This window comes from Ammospiza caudacuta, chromosome 15 (assembly GCF_027887145.1).
Source record: "Ammospiza caudacuta isolate bAmmCau1 chromosome 15, bAmmCau1.pri, whole genome shotgun sequence".
Lineage (NCBI taxonomy): Eukaryota > Metazoa > Chordata > Aves > Passeriformes > Passerellidae > Ammospiza > Ammospiza caudacuta.
In genome coordinates this window covers 10,587,752-10,609,061 of record NC_080607.1, presented here as the reverse complement: position 1 = coordinate 10,609,061, position 21,310 = coordinate 10,587,752, and the positions used below count along the sequence as shown (strand labels likewise).

General features: G+C 55.5%; 1 protein-coding gene across 2 annotated transcripts; it reads right to left on the bottom strand.

The window, feature by feature from the left end:
- Window positions 1-3,651: 3,651 nt before the first annotated feature.
- SRC (SRC proto-oncogene, non-receptor tyrosine kinase) lies at window positions 3,652-15,953 on the bottom strand. 2 transcript variants are annotated; one of them, XM_058814968.1, is made up of 12 exons: window positions 15,713-15,953; window positions 15,039-15,138; window positions 14,555-14,572; window positions 11,217-11,315; window positions 10,376-10,479; window positions 8,700-8,849; window positions 8,285-8,440; window positions 7,945-8,124; window positions 7,788-7,864; window positions 7,260-7,413; window positions 7,017-7,148; window positions 3,652-6,547 (listed from the first exon to the last, which is right to left on the bottom strand). In XM_058814968.1, the coding sequence occupies exons 1-12, from the start codon at window positions 15,951-15,953 to the stop codon at window positions 6,339-6,341; spliced, it is 1,620 nt and encodes a 539-aa protein (XP_058670951.1). In that variant the 3' UTR covers window positions 3,652-6,338. The 2 variants fall into 2 exon arrangements, with proteins under 2 accessions (XP_058670951.1, XP_058670952.1); XM_058814969.1 differs by lacking the exon at window positions 14,555-14,572.
- Between the last annotated feature and the right edge of the window lie 5,357 nt (window positions 15,954-21,310).

Sequence of the window (21,310 nt, the reverse complement as noted above, 5' to 3'; positions counted from 1 at the left end):
TGATGCATTGGCTGCTCATTGTGGATGCCTTAGCCCAGCAATCACGTGTCCCTGCATTGTTCTGTTCCCAGCACAGCAACCCCCAGCAAGAGGCAGAGCCTGTTTGCCCTGTAGCTCCCAGTACTGACTCTTGATTGTTTGGGCAGACTGGGAGCCAGACTGGCAATTCCTAAACAGCCTCACATACGTCACAACCAGAAGCACTCCTGTGTCCTGTGTGTTTCTGTGCTTAGTGACAGATTCCCCTTTTCTTGCTGCTTAGGAAATTAAACCCCCGAGCTGTGTCCTGGAAGCCACTAATCCCCAGCAACAGTAAAAGTGTCTGCTGGGTGCCCACGTGGTGTAAGCCCTTGCCATGACACCACATCACCCCAGCCTGTCCCTCTGCTCAGGGCAGCCCAGCTGCCACCAGCCATCCAGGGGGACACACGTGCTGCTGTGAGCCCTTGCCCAGCCTTGGCCATGCAGACTGTGGGGTCCAACAGCACCCAGGAGCACCTGAGAGTGTTAAAGGGTGTGGAGCTGTGTTGCTGAGCTGAAACAGGCTTGGCTTTATCTCTTCTCTGAAGACCAGGTCCAAATTAGAAAGAGTTCAGGGCATATTTATTGTTTACATGATTAAAGGAAAGCATGTGCCACATCAAAAATAGATGTGACGGCTCTGTCACCTGTCAGGCTGAGGGAAATCCCAGTAGCTGTCACATCAACTCAGGCATAAATAACAAATGGAAAGGAGAGGGGAGGGCACCCATTGCAAGTCATGGCACAATTGTGCTCTGAGCAACTTGTAAGTTTTAATGTATTAAAGCTAATATTCTGTCAAGAGAACACTTCTGTTGCTCACTAGCCAAGGCACTTCACAGCAATTTAAATAAATGCTAGCCACCAACCAGACTGTGCTTTGGATGAGAGCAAGGCCTGGCTTTGTATGTGGGGTTCAGGACAAGGTACAGCTGCAGGCTCTTGCCTTGTATGAAACCCAGCTCGAAAAAAGCACTTCAAAAGAGGGAGGCTGCAGGACAGCTTTCAATGGGGTAAGAAGCTTCCCACCCCTGCTGCAGAGAAGGAGCACTCTTTGATGTGCACACAGCATTCTCCAGCACTCTCTCTTACCCTCCCTCAGGGCCTGAGATACCATCTTCATTGTAAAGATAGAAAAGTAAAGCAACTTCGTCATGGTCAGACAGAAAGCCTCAGGCAGAAGGAGGAACCCAACCAAGTCTCACATCCCATGCTAATGCCTGCTTCATCCTTCTCCATAAAGAGACTGTGAAAAACCAGCCTGTGACTGCAGAACAGGTCAAACCCGATGGCTTCTGAGAAGCAGCATCACAGCTTCCCTGCCTGAGCACCACAGATGGGGCTGAGCCTGGGCAGACACAGCCAGAGAGTTCAGCCAGGCGTTTGCCAGCTCCATGGAAAATGCCCACACGAGGTGTCCTGCCCCTCTCTGCCAGAACAACAGAGGGGTGGCTCTGTCCCTGGGGTATCCTGGGGCACCACGGGGGCTCTCTGTGGGGACACACAGCTGGACAGCTGCACCAGGGGCTCAGAGCAGTGGGATTTAGAGCAAAACCACTGCTGTGCCCGGCCCCCCTGAGCCTGGACACCGCCCACAAGTGTCACTTGACACTTTGGCACGGAGTGAGTGTCATCACCTTGCTGAATTACCGAGTGTCCATCTGCCTGATGCTCCCTGGATACAGGAGCTGGAGCCTTAAGCTGTTCCTTTGTCTTTCCGTGTGAGGGAGAGATCATTTTCTAGGTCACATAACAGATCAGTGACACAGCAGGGTCAATAAAGGAAAAAAACAAAACAAAACAAAAGCCAGCCCAGGTTCCAATCCTTAGAAATAGAGATGCAGCTTGGCTCAGGCAGTCCTTGGACTCGTGAGTAGACCCTTAGGGCCCAGGGGCTTTTCATACTCCTCCTCAACCCTTCTCAGGGAGAGGGAGCACCCCCAGGATGAGCAGCTGGAATACCACAAGGCTTGCCCTTTTATTTTAAGCTTTAGATCTGGCTGATATCTGTCTTAGTGCATCATCTTTGGGTCTGATACTTGGCAGTTGAGCTCCCTAGAGTGCTCAGGGTGCAGGTAGGAGTCATCTCTCAGCATCTGCCTCTCAGCCAGGTATCTTGCTGGGTGATGAGTGCCTTCTGCATGGATTCTCTTCCTGCTCACCCTGAGACAAGCCCACAACGTGGCCTTACAAACAGCAGCAGCCAGAGGAAAGAGGCTGATCTCGTGGAGGAGCCATTAGGGCTGGAAGCACCCACCAGTGGCTCAGGGAGGCAGCCAAGTCTGGAGGCACAGTCCCACTGACAATAGCACCAGCCTTGTCCCTCATGCTGTCACCCAGGCTGGTCCAGCCAATCTCCTGAGCCAGGCAGACACAAACATCACTCAGGGTCACAGTAGCCCTGCCCTGCAGCTTTTCTCTGCCACCAGGTGGTTTCCCAGCCGTGGGAGGCAAGCTACAGTCAGGTAAGAACTTCAGCCCTCCCCCAGAGCCTGAAGATTACCCCTTGGCAAGAGGGTTTTGCTCCTCAGTAAAGGCAAATCCTCTGGTAGTAGGGCAAGGGAGGACAGATGGCTCAGGTGCCACCCAGACCTGCTGCTGGAGGGGATGAGATCCAAGTGACAGCAGGCTGTGTCCTCTGAGGGAGCACATGCTGGCAGCCTCCTGTCCACCCCTTGTTACCAGTGAGTAACAGGCACTGTGGGAGCTCTGGTGGCACTGCCAGCAAAACCTGAGAGCCTGACACAGGGGGACAGTCCTGCTGTGAGCCAACCATTTAACTACAGCACCCTGCTCCTGCCCCAGGAGACCTTCTGCTGCATTTAGGCTGTGGGAGAGACCCCAGCCCTCAGCACAACTTGGGATTTGCAGTTCAGGGCTCACCTGTGTGCTCAAAAACATTTATCCTGTGGGAGCCAGGAGTCCACATTCTTGGGGAGTGCTGCCACTGAGCTTTGGGTAAGTGAAGGGGATGCTCAAGTCAAACAACAACTCCTCCTTGCCATTTTAGAGCCCATTGCCAACACAAACTGCACAGCACAGGACCCCTGCCTCCTCACTAGAGCTGCTCAGGGGCAGCCACAGCCCCACCCCAAGGCCCTCTTAAGATGCTTCAGCTGCTACTGAGACTGAGGACAACACAGGGAGAGGAGGAAGCAAACAGTGCCATAGGCAGGGCTTGGAAGTTCTGAATTCAGTCCCCTCATCCCCTGCACACAAATCACCTCAGTCCCCTGCACTTCCCCAGAGGTCAGGCTGACAGCAGCACCCTGGCCTCCCCCAGAACCCATCTCCTCATACACAAGCTACACTTCTGTTTTGTGAGGTCTGTTTGTATTTAATTATCAAATAGCAAAGTATTTACATCAACGTTAGAGTTTCAAAGTATCTCCACCCCCCCACCACCCAAAAAGCTGGACCTTTTCAGGTTTTTTTTCCAAAGTTGTATTATTATCCAAAAAAAAAAAAAAAAAAAAAAAAAAGCTAAATATTTTACTGAGACACCAAAAAAGGCAAGTGAGGAAGTGAGGGGAACTGGGGAGAGAGACACAGATCCACACATTCTCTGCATAGTCAGTTGGAGATCTTACAAAAGACTGTGTAAAAAATGGTAACAGCAGAGGAGAATGACTTGTAGGATTTTATGGACCCCAGGAAGCCAAAGAGCATCCTAAGGTGGGGGCTCTCCTCTGGAGTTTATTGGCTTAAAAAGTAACTTGGCAGACAGAATGATGGAGGGGAAGCTCTGCATTCCCAGGTCATGCTGGCTGTGGTGGTGAGTCTGGTGATGCTGGGTCCCACCACAAGCACTGCACAGGAACACGGATGGACACACAGACATGTGGACACACAGCCCCGTGGAGGAGGGCTTCTCTGGGATTGCCTTACTGCCCTAAAGTGTCCCCAGCACATCTCCTTCACCAGATCCTGCTGAAAGCCTGAGGGAATTCAGCCATCCTGGGCACCTGCTGCCCTCTGGGAAGAGCCACAGGCTGCACTGGCCTTCCTGTCCTGCTGCACCCAGGGCCCTGCACACAACCAAAGGCCAGACCACAGAATATGTGCTTGCCTTCTCTCTTCCCAGCTTCCAGACCAAGTCTGCCTTCCACATGTTACAGCTGTAAAAGGTTTCTTCCAGGGATAGGGATTTGTGTAATTCAGGCAGAGCTATGGCACAAGCCACCCCTTGGAACAGCCACCATGGGACAGGGATCTGTGGCAGCTGCCCATCCCAAAAGGCTGCAAACATGGGAAGACCCAGAACACTGAGGTTTGGGGAGTCCCTGCCCAAATGCAGAAATGCCAACACAGCAAACCTGCTAGGAAAGGAAGGGGGGAGAAAAGGCTCCAATTCCCAAAATCATTTAAAAAAAATTCATTATCCAGCTGCTGCTCTTCAAGCTAGCATGTCCTCTCCATACTGCTGGAGAGTCTGTTCAAACTGACTTTAAAAGCTTTACTATTAAAAAAGGAGCCACCAAACAATCAACCATGTACTTGGTTCATAAATAAGTGGCTGGGTCAAACCACACCAGGGCACTGTGGGAGGGAGTGAGTGAGTGAGAGACAGTGGCTTGCCTGCGTCCTGCTCTGGTGGAGACCTGGGGAGGGGTTTTGGCCACCTCCTGCCCATGCTTGGGTCCCACCCAGCTTTTGTAGGACACTGGCAGCATGGCAGGGGCTGGTGAGGGGTGGGTTGGGTCTGCTGCCCGCCAGGAGGCTGTGCCAGAGGCAAACACCATCCCAAAGGTGATGGGGAGGCACAGAAAGCCTGAGGGCTGAGAGGAGGACACAGCCACTGGCTCCCCTCTCCAGGTCCTTCCCTCCAGCATCGCTGCCCCACAGCATCCCCCAAGCCCCCAAAACCCTTTGGGGAGCATTTGAAGACCCCCAGGTCTCTCTGAGCAAGGGTCTCTGGGACCCGGGAGGTGAAGGAGTGAAGCTTTGTGAACCACCATGGTGAAGGCTTTCCAGCAGGGTACAGCCACAGGACAGGGAAAACTGACACATGCAATGAAGCCAAGGTCTGGGGCGGTGCAGGGACCACTCAAGGGTTATGTACAAGCAGGTGCTGGGTGGGAGAGGGCAGGGGATGAGCCTTGCCTGCCTACACCAGGGATCAGCCCCACAGGGTGGGTGTGGAACAAAGCTGAGATAAGGCTGAGGCCTCTGGGAGCGAGCAGAGGGGAGATGAGGATGCAAATGTGACACAGCACTTCCAGAGAGGGGATGTGACTGGGGACGCTGCATGGGGACTGCTGCCTGGAAGTTGAGACACAGTGGGTAGAGGGAAGGCAGCTAAAAACACACCAGGTGGACAAAACCATCTGTGAAAGTTGAGTACTTCCTCCAAAACATTCCCACACCCAGAACACTCCGTGGGCCATGCACCCAAGCACCACAGTGGCACTGGATTTGGTGGCAGGGCCAGCCCAGGGGACTCTGCTGGTGGGAAAGCTGGTGGCAGAGCTGGGGAGGGTGGCTGGGGGGTACTTCCCAAGCGTCTGGCTGGAAGACCTGGAGCATGTGGAGGGGCAAAGCACAGCAGGGTGAGGGCTCTGCTGGTATCCCCAGTCCTGCTCCCCAGAGAGGCAAGATGTGTCCCTTGGGGGAACAGACATAGCTGGAAGATTTGATTGTGTGCTTGGGTGCTCCAATGGGACAGTGTTGGTCACTAGAGCCTGGAGCTGTCACATTTCAGAGTCCCAGAACCCACCAGCCCTTAAGGTCATGGTGAGGCCAGAGGGACCACCAGAGTTCTGCTGTCATCCCTTGCCGCCACCACCACTCTGGCACACCATCCCATTCAAACCAGCCTGGAATTGCGACATCCCTGTGGTAAAACATCTCTGCCAGCACCCTTGGGAGAGCTGGAGCCAAGAGGGAGATGGTGGGGAGGGTGACGGGGCAGGGAAATTTGTGCTGATTTAGAAAGGGGTTGCAGGAGACTGAGACCGTGTGTCTGAGGTGGGGTGATGCTGTCCCTCAAATCCTCCTGGCTCACCCCAGAGCTGTGAGGGGGAAAGTCTCCCAAAACCCAAGTCTCTTGGCAGGAGATGCTCTGCTTGCCCTCCTGAGCTGGCTGTGTTGGTGCCCACAGGCTCCTCTCGCCAGCAGAACAGCGCCGCTTCATTAAACACGGGCCACAAGTCTTAATGAGCGATGGGGGATCCCAGGGGCTCCCCTGGCTGCATCTGCACACAGTGCCCTGTCCTGCTCAGGGCTGCTCCACAAACACAGCCCCTCGCTGGGAGGCCAGCCCTCGGCGCCCCGCGCTGGGGACAGCAGCGTCCCTGGTGCCAGGAGGAGCCCCGTGTCTATAGGTTCTCTCCAGGCTGGTACTGGGGCTCTGTCGAGGTGAAGTAGTCCTCCAGGAAAGCCTGCAGGTACTCGAAGGTGGGTCTCTCCTCCGGGTCCTTCCGCCAGCACTGGCACATGAGGTCGTGCAGGGACTCGGGGCACTCGGGGGGGCAGGGCATGCGGTACCCCCGCTCCACCTGGTCCAGCACCTCCCTGTTCACCATGCCTGTGTGCAGCCAGAGGAGACATGGCACTGGTCAGAGCCAGGCCTGCACCCTCCTTGCCCCTGATCAGAGCCAAAGACATCCTCCCTGTGCCTGAGCAGAGCCAGGCCTGCACCCTGCCTGTGCCTGAGCAGAGCCAGGCCTGTACCCTCCCTGTCCCTGAGCAGAGCCAGGCCTGTACCCTCCCTGTCCCTGAGGGACACTAAGGGTGCACTGCCAGGACCCGCCTTAGGGGCAATCCCCATGACCCAGGGAGAGAAGAACCCCAGGCCTAGCAGCACTTGTCCCTTGTCACCAGACTAGAGCGGGACAGGGTGGTTGGGATGCTGCATCCTGGCCAATATCTGCTCACGCCATGGGGCAGGATCCAACATGGGAAGAGGCAGCTCAGGGGCAAGCACTGAGCATGGACAGCTGGTGTTGGGCATCACAAAGGGGACAGCGCCTCTGCCAGCAAGTGCCAGCCCTCACCTGGGTATGGCACTCTGCCCTTGGTGGTCAGCTCGGTCAGGAGGATGCCAAAGGACCAGACGTCAGACTTGATGGTAAACCTGCCGTACAGAGCTGCCTCGGGGGCCGTCCACTTGATGGGGAACTTTGCACCTGGATGGAGAGGCAGGGTGAGGGGGTGCCTCCAGGGTCACATGGTGGCTCCAGGCACACACATTGTGGGACCAGTGGCCATTGCTCTGGCCAGCAGCCCTGGGCACACACCTTGCCGAGCTGTGTACTCGTTGTCCTCGATGAGTCGTGCCAGGCCAAAATCAGCCACTTTGCACACCAGGTTCTCCCCCACCAGAATGTTGGCTGCCCGGAGGTCCCGGTGCACGTAGTTCATCCTCTCCACGTAGGCCATGCCTGATGCAATCTGTGGGGAGCAGCACATGGAGCACTGTGGCTGACAGGATGACACGAGGGTCCCCAGGGACAGCCTGCCACCACTGAGGGGAACAGGCCTGCAGTGGGACCCAGCTGAGGTGTGGGGAACACCAGCTGCCCAAGAAATGCCATGCAGACTTCGGTTTGCTGGCCAGGGAGAGCTGGTAGCAACAGGAACAGGCAAAATGATGGTCCAGGAGTGCAACCCTGCTCTGGGCTGAGACCCAACAGTGGCACCCACCCAAGCGAGGCTGCAGAGCACCCCACTGCCTGACCAGTGACAGCCACCACAGCCCAGTGAGGGGCTCAGGCAGACAGTGTCCCCACAAGGAATGAGGGAGGCCCAGGGATGTGCAAACCCACCTGAGCAGCCATATCCACGAGCTGGGGCAGCCGCAGGTACTTGCCCATCTCACCCTTCAGGAAATCCAGGAGGCTCCCTGTGAGAAAGACCATGGTGAGAGCAGTCCAGAGGAGCAAAGCCCCTCATCTGCCCCCCCAGTGTCCCTCCCCTGCTCACCCTTGCTCATGTACTCAGTGACAATGTAAATGGGCTCCTCTGACACCACAGCGTAGAGCTGAACCAGCTTCTCATGTCGCAGCTTCTTCATCACCTGGGCCTCCTGCAGGAAGGCCTCTGGGGACATGGTGCCAGGCTTCAGTGTCTTGATGGCCACCCGGGTGGTGCCATTCCAGGTCCCTGTGGCACAGGACACGCTGCTCAGGACACACGTACGGGGCAGGAAGCTGTGTCCCTCCCCTGCTCCCCACCCCACCACCAGCTCCAGGCATCTGCCAGTGGCTGGGGACAGGATGCAGGTGGTGACACGGGGGGACAGCAGGGTGGGAACGGTCCTTACCCATCCACACCTCTCCGAAGCAGCCCTGTCCCAGCTTGACCTCCAGCCGCAGCGACTCCCGGGGGATTTCCCAGGCATCCTTGGCAAGGCCTTGGGTCTGGGGCTTGGACGTGGGGCAGATGTTGGTGAGACGGTGGCACAGGCCATCAGCATGTTCTGGCACGGGAAGGGACAGCAGCAGGGTGACACTTGGGTACTTAGGCATGCGATGTCTTTACCCACAACTTTCCTGTGAACACCCTGGGGACCCAAACCCAAACCCTCTGCCTGAACCCAGCTTTGCACCACAGTCCCACACAGCTGCTCTGGTGTCCCCTGTGCAGCAGTGACTTCCAGCAGCACCCACCCTGCAGCAAGGGCAGGGACAGCACCCAGGGTGCCCCCCAGAGCCCAGGGGACCCACATGGCTACCCACTGGAGTAGTAGGCCACCAGCTGCTGCAGGCTGTTGAACTGGGTGCGGGAGGTGATGTAGAAGCCGCCGCTGTCCAGCTTGCGGATCTTGTAGTGCTTCACGTTGAGCCCCTTGGCGTTGTCAAAGTCAGACACAGAGAGGCAGTAGGCACCTGTGGGCACAAGAGAGGAGCTGCAGGGGCTGTGCCATGGGTGGGTGCTCCCCATGGGGTCCCACTGCAGGGCTGGGCATGGAGGTGCTGCCTTCACCTAAAAGCACAGGATGGGGAGAGGCTCCTGGCTGCACCAGTTGGCATCACGTGCCAGGGAGGAATGGCACACATCCCCCAGCTACAGCCATGCCACACCATCACAACCTCAGCTGCCCTCTGCTTGCACAGCAGCTCTGCCAGCAGCCATCCTATGGGATGTGCTAACAAGGGGAGAGGAGCAGGCAGAGCCAGGCTGGGGGGAGCTGCTGACCAACAGCTCCTCAGTGTTTCAGAGAGGAGCTAAGGGGCTGGTGGGCACAATTCCCTGTCACAGACATATTTTATGAAAAATTCTTTCTTTAGGATTTTTCCTCCTGAGAAGCTGAGAGGCCTCAGAAACAAAATGTAAACAATGGTTATCTGCTGCTGTGGAATGCAACAGGTGCATCTGTGATTGGTCTCGTATGGTTGTTTCTAATTAATGAGCACAGTGAACTGGCTTGGACTCTCTGTCCAAGCCACAAGCTTTTGTTATCATTCTTTTTTTTTCTATTCTTAACTGGTCTTCTGATGAAATCCTTTCTTCTATTCTTTTAGTATAGTTTTAATATAATATATATCATAAAATAATAAATCAGCCTTCTGAAACATGGAGTCAGATCCTCGTCTCTTTCCTCATCCTCGGACCACTGTGAATTATGTCACAGTTCCCTCCTGCACAAGTGCCACCATAGGCATTGCTTCAGGAGCCTGGCTCTGCTCTGCCCACATGAGAAAAATGTGGTGTTGCTGGGGCCACAGATAACAGAGGGCAAGATGTATGCTGCTGCTTGAAGAAGCTGCTTCCATCAGAATAAAACAAATAGTGAAAAGTTCAAGGCATAAAAACCAGAAAGGAACATCAAGGAGCTTTTCCCAAAGGTGCATTTGGAGCCAAACTAAACCAGGTAAGAAACATCCTCAGGCAGTCAAACCTCAAAGATCACAACTCGCACTTTCAGAAGTGTCAGACTTGAAAGGACTAAAGTTCATCATTCCCTCAGCCTGGCTGCCCAGGCAGCACGTGTTCAAGATTTTGTCACTATACAGGGACCAGGAGAAAACAAAAAAACCATCTAGTTGGGGATGTACAAAATCCCAGCCAAATAAACCACCAATAAAAAAAACAAACAGGAAAAGAGACCATCCTGCCTGGTGGTCTTGCCAGAGTTGGTGAGACCCCTGGCTTCCACCCTGCCATGAGCTGAACCACCTCTGAGAAGGGCATTCACTGGGTGGGCAGTGGTGGGAGAGAAGTGGCCACATCCCACATGCCCAGTGGTGTAACAGTGCCTTTGGCACAGGCATGTCACCGGTGATGTGATGGCCGCATCAGCATTGGCTCCCTGGAGACCAGCACCAGCAGCAGACACTGAGGGGACTCAGGGTACCCCCACACCCCCCAGAGAGGGTCTCCTCCAGGCCAGTAGCCCCCCAGCCCTGCTCACCTTTTGTGGTCTCGCTCTCCCGGACCAGGAAGGTCCCTCGGGGGTTTTCGGGGTTGAGCAGCAGCCGCTCGGACTCCCGGCGAGTGATCTTCCCAAAATACCACCTGCAGGACAAAGGCAGGGGCTCAGCCCCTGGCACTGCCCCCCTCCACTGCCTGCCCAAGCAGGGGGCTCAGCCCTGGCCCTCCCACTGCAGGTTTGGGAGAGCAGGGGCTGTGTCTGGGCTCGGGCACCTCGGTGTGCGTCACATCCCCACACAGCCTGGGCTGGGCATTGCCTCCTTGCCAGAGGGGCTGGAACCTTCCTGCCACACCTTCAACTCGACCAGGTTACTCAAAGCCCATCCAAACTGGCCTTGAACACTGCCAGGGATGGGGCAGCCACACTGGGCAGCCTGTGCCAGTGTCTCACCATCCAATGGGTAAAGAATTTTTTCCTAACATCTAAATCTCTCCTCTTTTAGTTTAGTTGCCCCTTGTCCTTTCACAGGCCTCTCTGCCCGTGTAAAACACCTCTCTGTTTTTAAGAATCCCTTTAAGTTCTGGAAGGCTGCAATGAGATCTCCCTGGAGCCTTCTCCAGGCTCTCCACAAAAACCAGAGCAAAAGCATCCACAGCCCTGCTATGCCACCACTCACCCCTCCACCATGCAAGCATGCTGCAGCACTGCACTATGGCCTTAAAGAGAGCCTGGTTTGCACATTCACAGGGCAAAACTAACAAAAAGGAAACACCCAGAGGGCTTGGAGGCTTCTCCCAGGAGCAGGGCAGGGGTGGAGGGGAAGTGCTCAGGGTGTGTTTGCTATCACTTGTCTATAAACTGTCTAAAAGATGGCAATTACTCTTCAGCCTGGATGGAGTCTGAGGGCGCGACATAGTTACTGGGGATGTAGCCCGTCTGTCCTGTAGTGAGGGAATGAGCCAGCCACCAGTCACCTTCCCTGCAAGAGAACCAAAACACACTCAGTGTGGAGCCAGGAGCCCCCCAGCCAGCCCCTCACCCGCCCACAGGCACCGGGGCAGGATGAGCCAGCACAGAGCCCCACTGGGAAAAGGTGCAGCCCCACAGCCCAGCCCCACAGTCAGACCCCAGCCAGGAGAGCTCCTGCTGCCAGCCCCTGCCCCTGGCTGTCTGGGTGAGCTCTCGCTCCTGGGGCCATCCATCCACATATGGAATGCTTTAAACCCGAATCAGGCGGGGCAGCCAGCAAGCCAAAACACCTTCAGAGCCACCTGAATGGGAAGGGTATCTGGCTGGAGGCTGGGGGGCACTGGGGGTCCTGGCAGCAGGGAGCAGCAGGCAAGGGGAGGGACAGGAAACATGGAGCAGCGACAGAATGATGGCAGCGATTGAAAAAGGAACCAGGAAAACCCAAGGGAGTTAGTTAAACACAGGCTGCAGAAAAGCAGCAGGACAGGACTGAGGTTTGTGGTCTGTGGTGTCCAGCCTGGATGCAGCAGGATCTGTCCAGCCCGGGTGTCCCATTCCTTGCCCCTGCAAGGCTGCAGCCCGACCCTGAGCCTCCTGCTGCCCCAGTGAGGGCTGTGCCTGTACAGCCATGAGTGAGGCTCCTTGTCCCTAAAAACCTGCAGCTGAGCCCCAGCCAGCCCTTCTGCCCCGGGCACAGTGACCCCAGGCATGTCCCCAGGAGCTGGAGGGTGCTCTGCCCTCCTTCCCACCGGATGGGGCTGGAAAGGACAACAAATAGAGAACAAGAGCACTGCAGGAGGTGGCTTCCCCTTCCTGTGGACAGCAGGGCTTTTCCTCCCACCACCTGCATCTTCTTGCCCATCAAAGACAGCCTCTGAATTCATCCTGACCACAAGGGAGACGAGGCTACGGGAAAGTGCAGATTCGTGGGAACGGCCCCGTAAGGATACAAGAACTTGGCAGGACAACCTCCACAAACAAGCTACAGAAAAACACCAATAACCTCAGCCACCACTACAAGGAACACCAGACCACATCCAGACCCATCCCTGACCCTGCAGACGTGTAAACCTCCATCCTTGCTTCAGACTCACCAGTTGCTTGTGACCTGTGCTTTTCCCAGCTAAACCAGTGATGCTTCAAAGCAATGGGATAACCCAGACATGGCCCCCAGCTCCCTGTGATAGTGCCACTTGGTGGGGACCTTCCAGGCATCTCTTCCTACTCACAGAGCTGGGCTCTGCCCCTGGAACAGCCTCACAGCAGCCCTGGATGATATTTTAGCTTCTTCCAGCCCCAGCACACCTCACTGTGCTCCTCAGCCAGGGCTGTTTCCCCAGTCACCTTTACTGAGGTGGCTCTGAAGGGGACAGGAGGCTGGTTGGGCTCCTTTCCCACAGGACCATAGTAAACATCTGCTTGAAAAATGCCCAGCTTTTGACTTGTGGCTTTATTCCAGCTTGGCCTGCAAGGCTACAAGCTGGGAATTCAGCAAAACAAACTATTCCAAAAATGTCTCAGTGGGGAAAAAAAAAAAATAATCATCATCATCATCAAAACAAAGCATTTCAACAATTCCCTGCACAATCTTACCCAAAATATCCTACCACATCCCAGCTGGCTGCCTGCTGGCTGGGAGGAGACTTCTTCCCACTGGAAATGGTACCACAAGAGCCCTTCTGCACTGGGTGGGTTGGTAGGATGACCCAGAGCAGGGAGGTGAGGGATGTGGAGGCTTCTCATCTCACCCTGAGCAACCCCAGCCCTGTCAGGACAGCCAAAATCTGGTACCACCCTGGCCACTGTGCCCAGCACCTGCCAGCCCTTCCTGGACTGAACCCAAGTCCCCTCCCTGCGGCTCCAGGGCACTCCCTGTCCTGCCAGGGAGACCAGAGGAAAGGGACATCACACATTTGTCTGTGGCTGTCCCCACAGTGCAGCAGCCTGAGCTGTTCCCAGACTGTGTGAGCATCTCTGGGAGGTCACTGAGAAAAGTGATTCACCCCTGAGCACTGCACAAACTCCCAACTTCCTCCACCACCTCTCTCCCTGTGGAAATCTCACCCACACAGGCACTGGGAAGGCTGGCAGCCACATCCTGCACCCTCCACCAAAGGACTGTGTCACCAACAAAAGCCCTTTTGCTCCCCAGGGTGCTGCAGAGCCCATCACAGACTGAGCCTTCCCTGTGACTGAGCCTTTGACAAATAGCAGTAAAGGGAAGAAAAAGTGTGGAAACCCCAGAACTGATAAAAAGGTGAAAAGAAAAACCCCTCATAAATGGGCCTGATCTGGACCACCATGGGCAGAGCTCACTTTGCAACAGCCAGAGAGCAGAACTCAAGCATAGGGCTCACACACTGCTGAGGCTGAAAGTAAGAAGCACCAAAACTCCCAAATTCAGGCTTTTCCTACAATGTTGAAACGCGGCACATCCCAGACTTCATAGATGAAACAAACCATTAATAAACAGCACTGGAACAACGAGAACAAGGATCAGATTGAAAACATGTTTGAGCCACACTGCCCAAGCACTGCAGGAGAAATCTCACTCCTGGGATGCTCCCTCATCTTTCCACCCTTTGACTTTGCTGTTTTGGATGCCCAGGTTGGAAGACAGCAGTGGAGGGGGAGCAGGAGCTGCAGACCCTCAGGACCCTGTGGCAGCTCCACAGCTGGGGACACTGGGGACATTGGCTCTGCCAGCCAGGCTCTGGCCTGTGTGTGCCTCCTGTCAGGACAGAGCACACATGGGGTTAATACAGGATCATTTTTAGGTGCATCTTCCAGCTGGCCATGCTGCCCTGCTCGTGATGGATGTGCTGTGGTGACCAGGATGGGGAGCAAACCAGGGGGTCCTCAAACCAAACCCTGAGGAAATACTTGAATACCAGAGCCACTCATGAAATATAAAAGTAAAATTTAAAAAATGCAAAAGAAAAATGCAAAAGGCAGGGGGTAGTGAAGAGCCAGCTGGAAAGAGAATGCAGAGGGGAGCCACACATGGGACAAGGAAAGGGGATGGGTTCAGAGCTCCCAGGTGCAGACACAGCTCTGATGGAACATTTCCCCAGCATGGGAAGGGACTCCCTGCTCTATTCTGGTCACTCAAAGAGGACAAATGCACAAAACCATCTGGAAACCATCTCCTCCCAGCCCTGCTCCATCCAACCTGCCCTCAAGTGGGCAGCAGACAGGCTTTGATCATTTAGGTCACTTATAATAACAGTAAGAATGTGCAATACACACCTGACATCCACTTTTCTCCTAAAGGACAGCATGGAGGGAGAGAAAGAAAGAGTCAAGAGAGAAGCTGAGACCAGAGACAGTGTACAAGCACAGGGAAAAGCACCCATGAAGCTGAGGGAGGTGTCCAGGCCAACAAGAGGCAGCTGAGCATGGATGGGGACAGGACTGGTCAGGACTGTGCTGGAGGGCACAGAATGGCTCTGTAGTGGCACAGAATGGCCAGCAAAGAGAGGACACGGCTTGGTGACAAGGCTGTGAGGCCACAGTGACCAGCAGCAGGGTCAGGAGGATGAGGGAGCAGGCAAATGACTGCTTTCAGTGTCAGTGTCCTTGGACCAGCCACCGTGTCCGTGTGCATTTTGGCACATCCCTCTGAGCACCCATCCATTCCTGGCACAGCTGGTCCTGCCAGGCTGGGCTGGGGGCTCCACAGGAGGGACAGAGGTGACAGCTCACCCCTGGGCTCGGCTGCAGGGACACTCACGTGTTGTTGACGATTTGCAGGCGCTCTCCTTTCTTGAAGGACAGGTCGGTTTCCGTGCGGGACTCGTAGTCATAGAGCGCTACGAAGGTGGTGACTCCCCCTGTGACAAAGAGCACTCAGGAGGGCACAGCCACAGGGACACTGCCTCCCACTGATAACACAGACCTGCTCCTCCCCCAAGCCCAGTCCCTCAAAAACCCCAAACCTCAAGAAGCTGGACACAAACCGATAGGGATGTGCCCCCTGTTGACGGAGTGACAAAACTATAGTTTGTCCCCTTTAAAAGGAAACAAGCCCAGAAGTTTCACTCCTCAATTAGGTGAAAAGACATCTCATAGGACCTGGGGGACTTCACCCCAAACTTAAGGACAGCTAATGGGACAGGAGCCAAAAAGTCCCACCTGAGCAATTTACTAGAAAAAAAAGAGAACAAAGAAACTAATGGCTTTTGTGAGGTGTTTTACCAGGGGCAAGGACCTTTTGCACCTGGCTTGGTTTTTCTCAGTAAAGAGTTTTGTTATTTTGCCTTTTATTAAAACCTTTCTGTTTCCAACACTACCACAGAAGCCATCCTACTGATTTTATGACTTCTAAGGTAGCTGAGCTGGCTTGAGGAGACCCCTATTTCACAAACCCACCACGACCCCACCCTGGTGAACCCCAGCCCCACGGACCAGCCAGCGCCCCGGCGCGCTGCGGCGAGGTGACGGTGTCAGAGGTGTTGAAGCCCCCAAAGAGCTTGGATTCAGCAGCCATGGTGCCAAAGGATCTGCTGGGGGTGCGGTGGGCATCGGGGGCAGCCGCCTTGCTGGGTGTCTGCGAGGCTGGGAAGCCCCCATGGTGGGTGTTCTCCGTGGGCTCCAGGCTGCGCCGCCGCTGGCTGGGGTCTTTGGGCTTGCTCTTGCTGCTCCCCATGGTCCCGGGCTGGAGGACACACAGAGGCTTCTATTATTATTATCATCATCATCATCGTCGTCATCATCATCACCATTATTATTATTATTGTCATTGTTATTATTATTGTAATTATTATCGTTAAGAACAAGAAGTTGTTTCCCAGGGCTCGAGTGACAGATGCCTGCCCACCAGGAAATGAAACAACCTCTGGAGTCAGTTCAAGCAGCAGCTGCTGGGCAGTCTGGCCATGCTGCCCTTGCCCTGGGATACCATTGCCCCTCATTAGCATGGAGACACCTCCTGTGTGGCTGCAGCAGGCAGTGAAACTGCCAGGACACGGTTTGGGAGCAGAGGGAAGCATGCTGAGCTGTGGGAGTGCAGAGCAAAGATGCTGAGTGTGGAATCTGGACCTGTGCTGAGACTGTGGCAGCTCTGGAGCTAGGCACCTGCCATGGGACACAGCTCAGTCCCCACGTGTTTCCTCCTACACATGAGTTTCTACCAGGATGGGGATTTAAGTACTGAAGACAGACCTTTGAAGTCCAAAGCCTGCAGCCAACAGGATAAAAGTTTAAATCAGAAGCAGTTTCAGGCACTTTGCAGCTAAGGACCAAGGGATCTCGCTTTTATATATAGTGAAATAGTTTATATATAGCCTTCCTTTCCACTCAAGACCACACTCTATAAATACCTTCAAGGTAATGACATAAATGAAGGCAGGGAATTATTTGCAGTCTCTTAAGATGGCAGGATACCCAGCAGTGTCCTGAAGCTATGGCAGGAAATATTTAGGCTAGATCACGCATGGCAGGAGGGAAAAGGGAGGTGGAGACAAGCAGGGAGGAGAGCATCTCTGATAAGAAAACAAGCAGGGAAGCAGCAGAGGAGGCAGCTGCTGCCCACGGGGTGCAGACCTGGACACAGTGAGGCTTTGGGAGGGCTCAGCCTCATCCAGCAGAGGGTTTTGAGCCCAGCTTTGCAGAGAAGCTCAGGCTGAGCCTGCCAGAGCCATGGGCAGCCCCAGCAGCCTGCACAGCCCCAGTGCCACTGGGGCAAAGCCTTGGCTCTTGCTGTGGGAAAGCTGAGGGGTGCCAGGCACAAGCTGCTCCCTGCCCCCCTCGGCTCCCCTCCCTCAGCAAGGGCTTTGACTGACGATCAGGGCTTATTTCCCAAAAGACACAATTTCCATCTCCTGCTCTCCAGCTCCCACACTGCACAGAGGACCAGCAGTGTCCTTGTGTGACCCGTGCTGGCAGGCTCAGATCCTGCCATGGTTTGGGAAATGTAATAAGCTGAGTTTTTCTGTGCTGGGTATGACTCCAGCAGCCACTCCAGTGGGCAGCAGAGCTGTCCTTCCTCCTGTGGGTGCAGGTGATGAGGACGGACCATTCCTCTATCTGTCACAGGACTCAGTCCACCCATACCTGTGCCAGACTTTGGGGGTCTCAAAGCAAATAAGGGTCAAATAAAAGCTTTGGACTTGCAAGTGGTCACTTCTGGCAATTCAGAGGCAGATCCTGCAGCCAAGGGGAAGGAGTCTGCCCCATAAATGCACTCTAAAAGCTTGTTGCAGTAGGGGAGAGCAAGACCTGAGGAGTGATGACAAAGAACCCCCACCTCCCTGTCCCCAGCCAGCCCCTTGCTCACCTCTGCCCGGGGCTCTGGCACCCGCTGGGGCTCCCGGGATGCCAGTGGCAGTGCAGGGAGAAAAGTGGGAGCATGGCAGGGCTGTGACCGTGTGGCTTGTGACTCCCCACGGGACAGTGAGCCAGAGAAGAGCTGCTCAGAGTTTCCCCTGCAAGCAGCACTTCCCCAGGCAGGAAAACACCCCAGCCAGGGTGGTGGGTTAGCAGCACTCTGGGGACACAAGTGTCCCCAAGCACATTTTCTGAGCCTGGGTCAGAAAATTATTTATCAGCATGCTGAGGAAATCAAGGTATAAAACAGTCAATATGCCCAGAGATTAGATAGAAGCAGAGCACAGAGAGGGGACAGGGACTTCCCTAAAACAGGGGGTCCTCACCTTCACACCTGTGAGCCTGTGGATGTGCAACTTCCAGCCATGTGCTGGCCAGGAACACCATGAACTGTGAGTTCATCCCTCCTCACACAGCAGTCTGGGCAGGGAGAGCTCCCACCCTGCCCTGGGTGCTGACCCTCCCAAGCAAGGGCTCTGCTGGATGTGCTGGTCACTGGGACAATGCCCTGGCAGGGCTTTGGCTGCAAGAGCCAAAGATGGAGGAGGAGGAGGCAGGAGCCCACAGCTCCCTGGGGAAGGGGCTGCAGAGCCCCACTCCAAGCTCTCCTGTTGTTTTGCATGTGAATACCTACACACTCTGCCTTCAATCTGCAAAATACAGGCTGGCAACCCCAAACTGTGCCCAGGGACACTGGCAGCCTCGAACCATCCCCACTCTGAGTCGTGGGTACTCAAACAATACAACCGTTTTGCTTTATGGCTTTATCCCTGTGGCTCTCCACCTGTCCCCAGGGAGGAGAGGGGCTTGAGAAAACCCTTGCAGCTCCCACACCCCCTTGGCAGCTGGAAAGGAAAGGGTGCAGATTCCCCTGAGAGAATGCAGGGTTGTGCAAGAGCCTGGCAAAGGAGTGATTAATGACAACAGGAATGTGCTGTGCACTCAGGTCCTCAGGAGGCACCAGGGAGAGATCCCCCTGCCTCTGGCACAGTCACCAATGAAAACCAATGAAAAAACCTCTGGAGTCAAAGGGAAAAGGAGGAAGTGTTGGTGGCTCCCAGCACACCCCAGCAGCATCACTGGGAGCTGTGGGATAGCAGCCAGACTGCAAAAACCACCCATTGCCAGGAGCTATGCTGTGTATATGTCTAATAAATTTATGTCTAATAAATACAGCATTTCCACACGCAGCAGGCTGCAGGGATGCTCAGCACCAGCAGCACCCAGCCATGGCAGCCTGGCTGATGCCCAGTGGGATTCTGCCCTGCTTTTCACAGCTGACAGCACTGGGATGGGGGGCTCAGCATCGCTCCCCACCCCTTGCCTTTCAGCAGGACTGCCCCTGTCCCCCTCCCAGGGCTTGTGCAGGGGGCTGGAGCATGGCCAGCGCTGCCTGTGCTCGGCTCACAGCTTTCCTGCGGCGGGGATTAGCACCCCGGGCACGTTGCAGCCTGCAGGAACTCCCTGCCTTCCGCTCGGGCGGCAGCGCCAGCGGCACGGCACGAACCAGCACCAGCATGGGCTGTGGGGGCTCAGAACCAACACCAGCATGGGCTGTGAGGCTTCAGAACCATCACTGGCATGGGCTGCAGGGCCTCAGAACCATCACTGGCATGGGCTGCAGGACCTCAGAACCATCACTGGCATGGGCTGCGAGGCATCAGAACCTCAGAACCTCACCGGCATGGGCTGTGGGGCCTCAGAACCATCACCGGAATGAGCTGAGGCCTCAGAACCAGGACGGGCATGGGCTGTGAGCCCTCAGAACCAGCACTGGAGTGAGCTGAGGCCTCAGAACCAACACCAGCATGACCTGGGAACCCTCAGAACCACCACCAGCATGGGCTGCGGGGCCTCAGAACCACCACTGGAATGAACTGTGAAGACTCAGAACCATCACCGGCATGGGCTGTGAGCCCTCAGAACCATCACCGGAGTGAGCTGGGAGCCCTCAGAACCATCACCGGCTTGGGTTGTGGGGCCTCAGACCCATCACTGGCATGGGCTGCGGGGCCTCAGCTCCACCAGGAGCACCGCAGAGCACTGTGCCTTCTGCACCTGCAGCCAGCCCCATGTCCACCCGGGATGCTCCAGGGCCCGTCCAGCCGTGGCACAGCACGCATTGCCACCGCTGTGAGCCCCCCAGAAGGTGACACAGCCCAGTGCCCGGTGCCCACTGCCCGGGCCATGGGAGATGTCTTACTGGTGCTTTCAGCTACAGCCTGGCCGCAGGGTGGGGAGGTGCTGCCAGAGAACTCACCTCACACTGCAGCCTGTGAGGAGAGGGAGCGTCAGCACCGCGGCAGCCCCGACATCCTCTCCCACCACGCCATGGTTCACTGCCCAGGGCTGCCTTCATCACCCTCCTCCTCCTCCTCACCATCCCTCCGGCGAGCTCACACCGCTCGCTCTGATCTCTGCTGTGTGAAGAGGGGATGATTCTCTGCTTCACTTCATCAACCCCACCGGAGATGGGAGAGCAGGCCCCAAGCCATGTCCCAGAGTGGAAGGGGAGCAGAGGCACCCCCAGCCCAGCAAGGGATTTTTCAGGGGAAAAGCAAAGCCGGTTCCTCCAGACACACCAGCATTTCCAGCCCTGCTGCTCCATCTCCGGACAGCCACGACCTGCGGCAGGGCACGGTCGGCCACCAAGCAGAGACCTTGTCCCCCGAGATGAGTCATCTGCTCCAAGAGCTGAGACAAACCAAGCACAAGGTATGGGAGCAACCTGTGCTGCTCAAGCCCTGACTCATCCAGAAAAGCGTGTTTTAGCTAAATTTTTCAAAAAGGACGGTTTTCTGTCACAAGTGTGCGTGATGGGGGGACCCTAGTCAGCAGCAGCAGCCTGGGGCAGAGCTGCAGGTGGAAAGCAGAGGAGGACATGGCCCTGCAGAGCCAGGGCAGCCCCTCACCTGGCTTTGCTACCTTTTCCCAGCCCCAGCTCCTGCAGGAAATGCTCCTTCTTCTCTTACAGAAAGGAAATTCTCTCTCCAACCAGCCCTGCTCACCCAGTGCTGGGCAGAAGCTTCAGCCACCCCTGAGGGGCTCCTGCTCCTGCACAGAGGGGATTCAGACCCTACTTCAAGGCCCCAAGCAGTATCCCACCAGGCTCCTGTCCCAGCTGGAGCCCAGGTTTCACACCTGATCCAAGGGCAACATCCCGGGTTTCACACCTCATACCAAGGGAATATCCCAGTGTCTGCATGCAGGGGTCGTGCCCCACCGCAGGTTTGTTTTCATGGCCTCCCCTTCCCCCTACTAATAAGTTTTGTCACTATTTTTAGTGCATTTGATTAGGATAATGAGTGGGAGCTGACTGACAGCTCTTTAAGACGTTGAATGGTTTGTAATTTGTACTCGACAAATACTGGCTGGCAATGATTGCACAGCAGGATGCAGGGGGGAAGCTGCAGCCCCAACTCCAGGCTGCAGCACATACAAATAAAGCTGTGCCACGTACACACGTGGTGCCCGTGTCCCTGCCCCCAGACATGCTGTGACACGGGCCACAAGAATGATTAGACCAAAAAGAGCCAAAAATGCCACAAGGAAAATCCAAATACGCCTCAGCCTGGGGTCAGCCATGTGCCAGAGCAGCAAGATACCAGGTCTGCTGATGGGGAAGGGCAGGTCCCTGGGTGGATGGATGCACCAGCAACCTCATGGTGACAGATTTGA

What these genes read in the sequence shown, in the direction of transcription:
- SRC (XM_058814968.1), bottom strand. Translation starts at nt 15,953, where the DNA reads ATGGGGAGCAGCAAGAGCAAGCCCAAAGACCCCAGCCAGCGGCGGCGC. An exon ending in GCGCGCCGGGGCGCTGGCTG is followed by an intron (nt 15,139 to 15,712) that starts GTCCGTGGGGCT and finishes TCTTTGTCACAG; the next exon opens with GGGGAGTCACCACCTTCGTA. An exon ending in GACTCCATCCAGGCTGAAGA is followed by an intron (nt 10,480 to 11,216) that starts GTAATTGCCATC and finishes TTTGTCCTGCAG; the next exon opens with GTGGTATTTTGGGAAGATCA.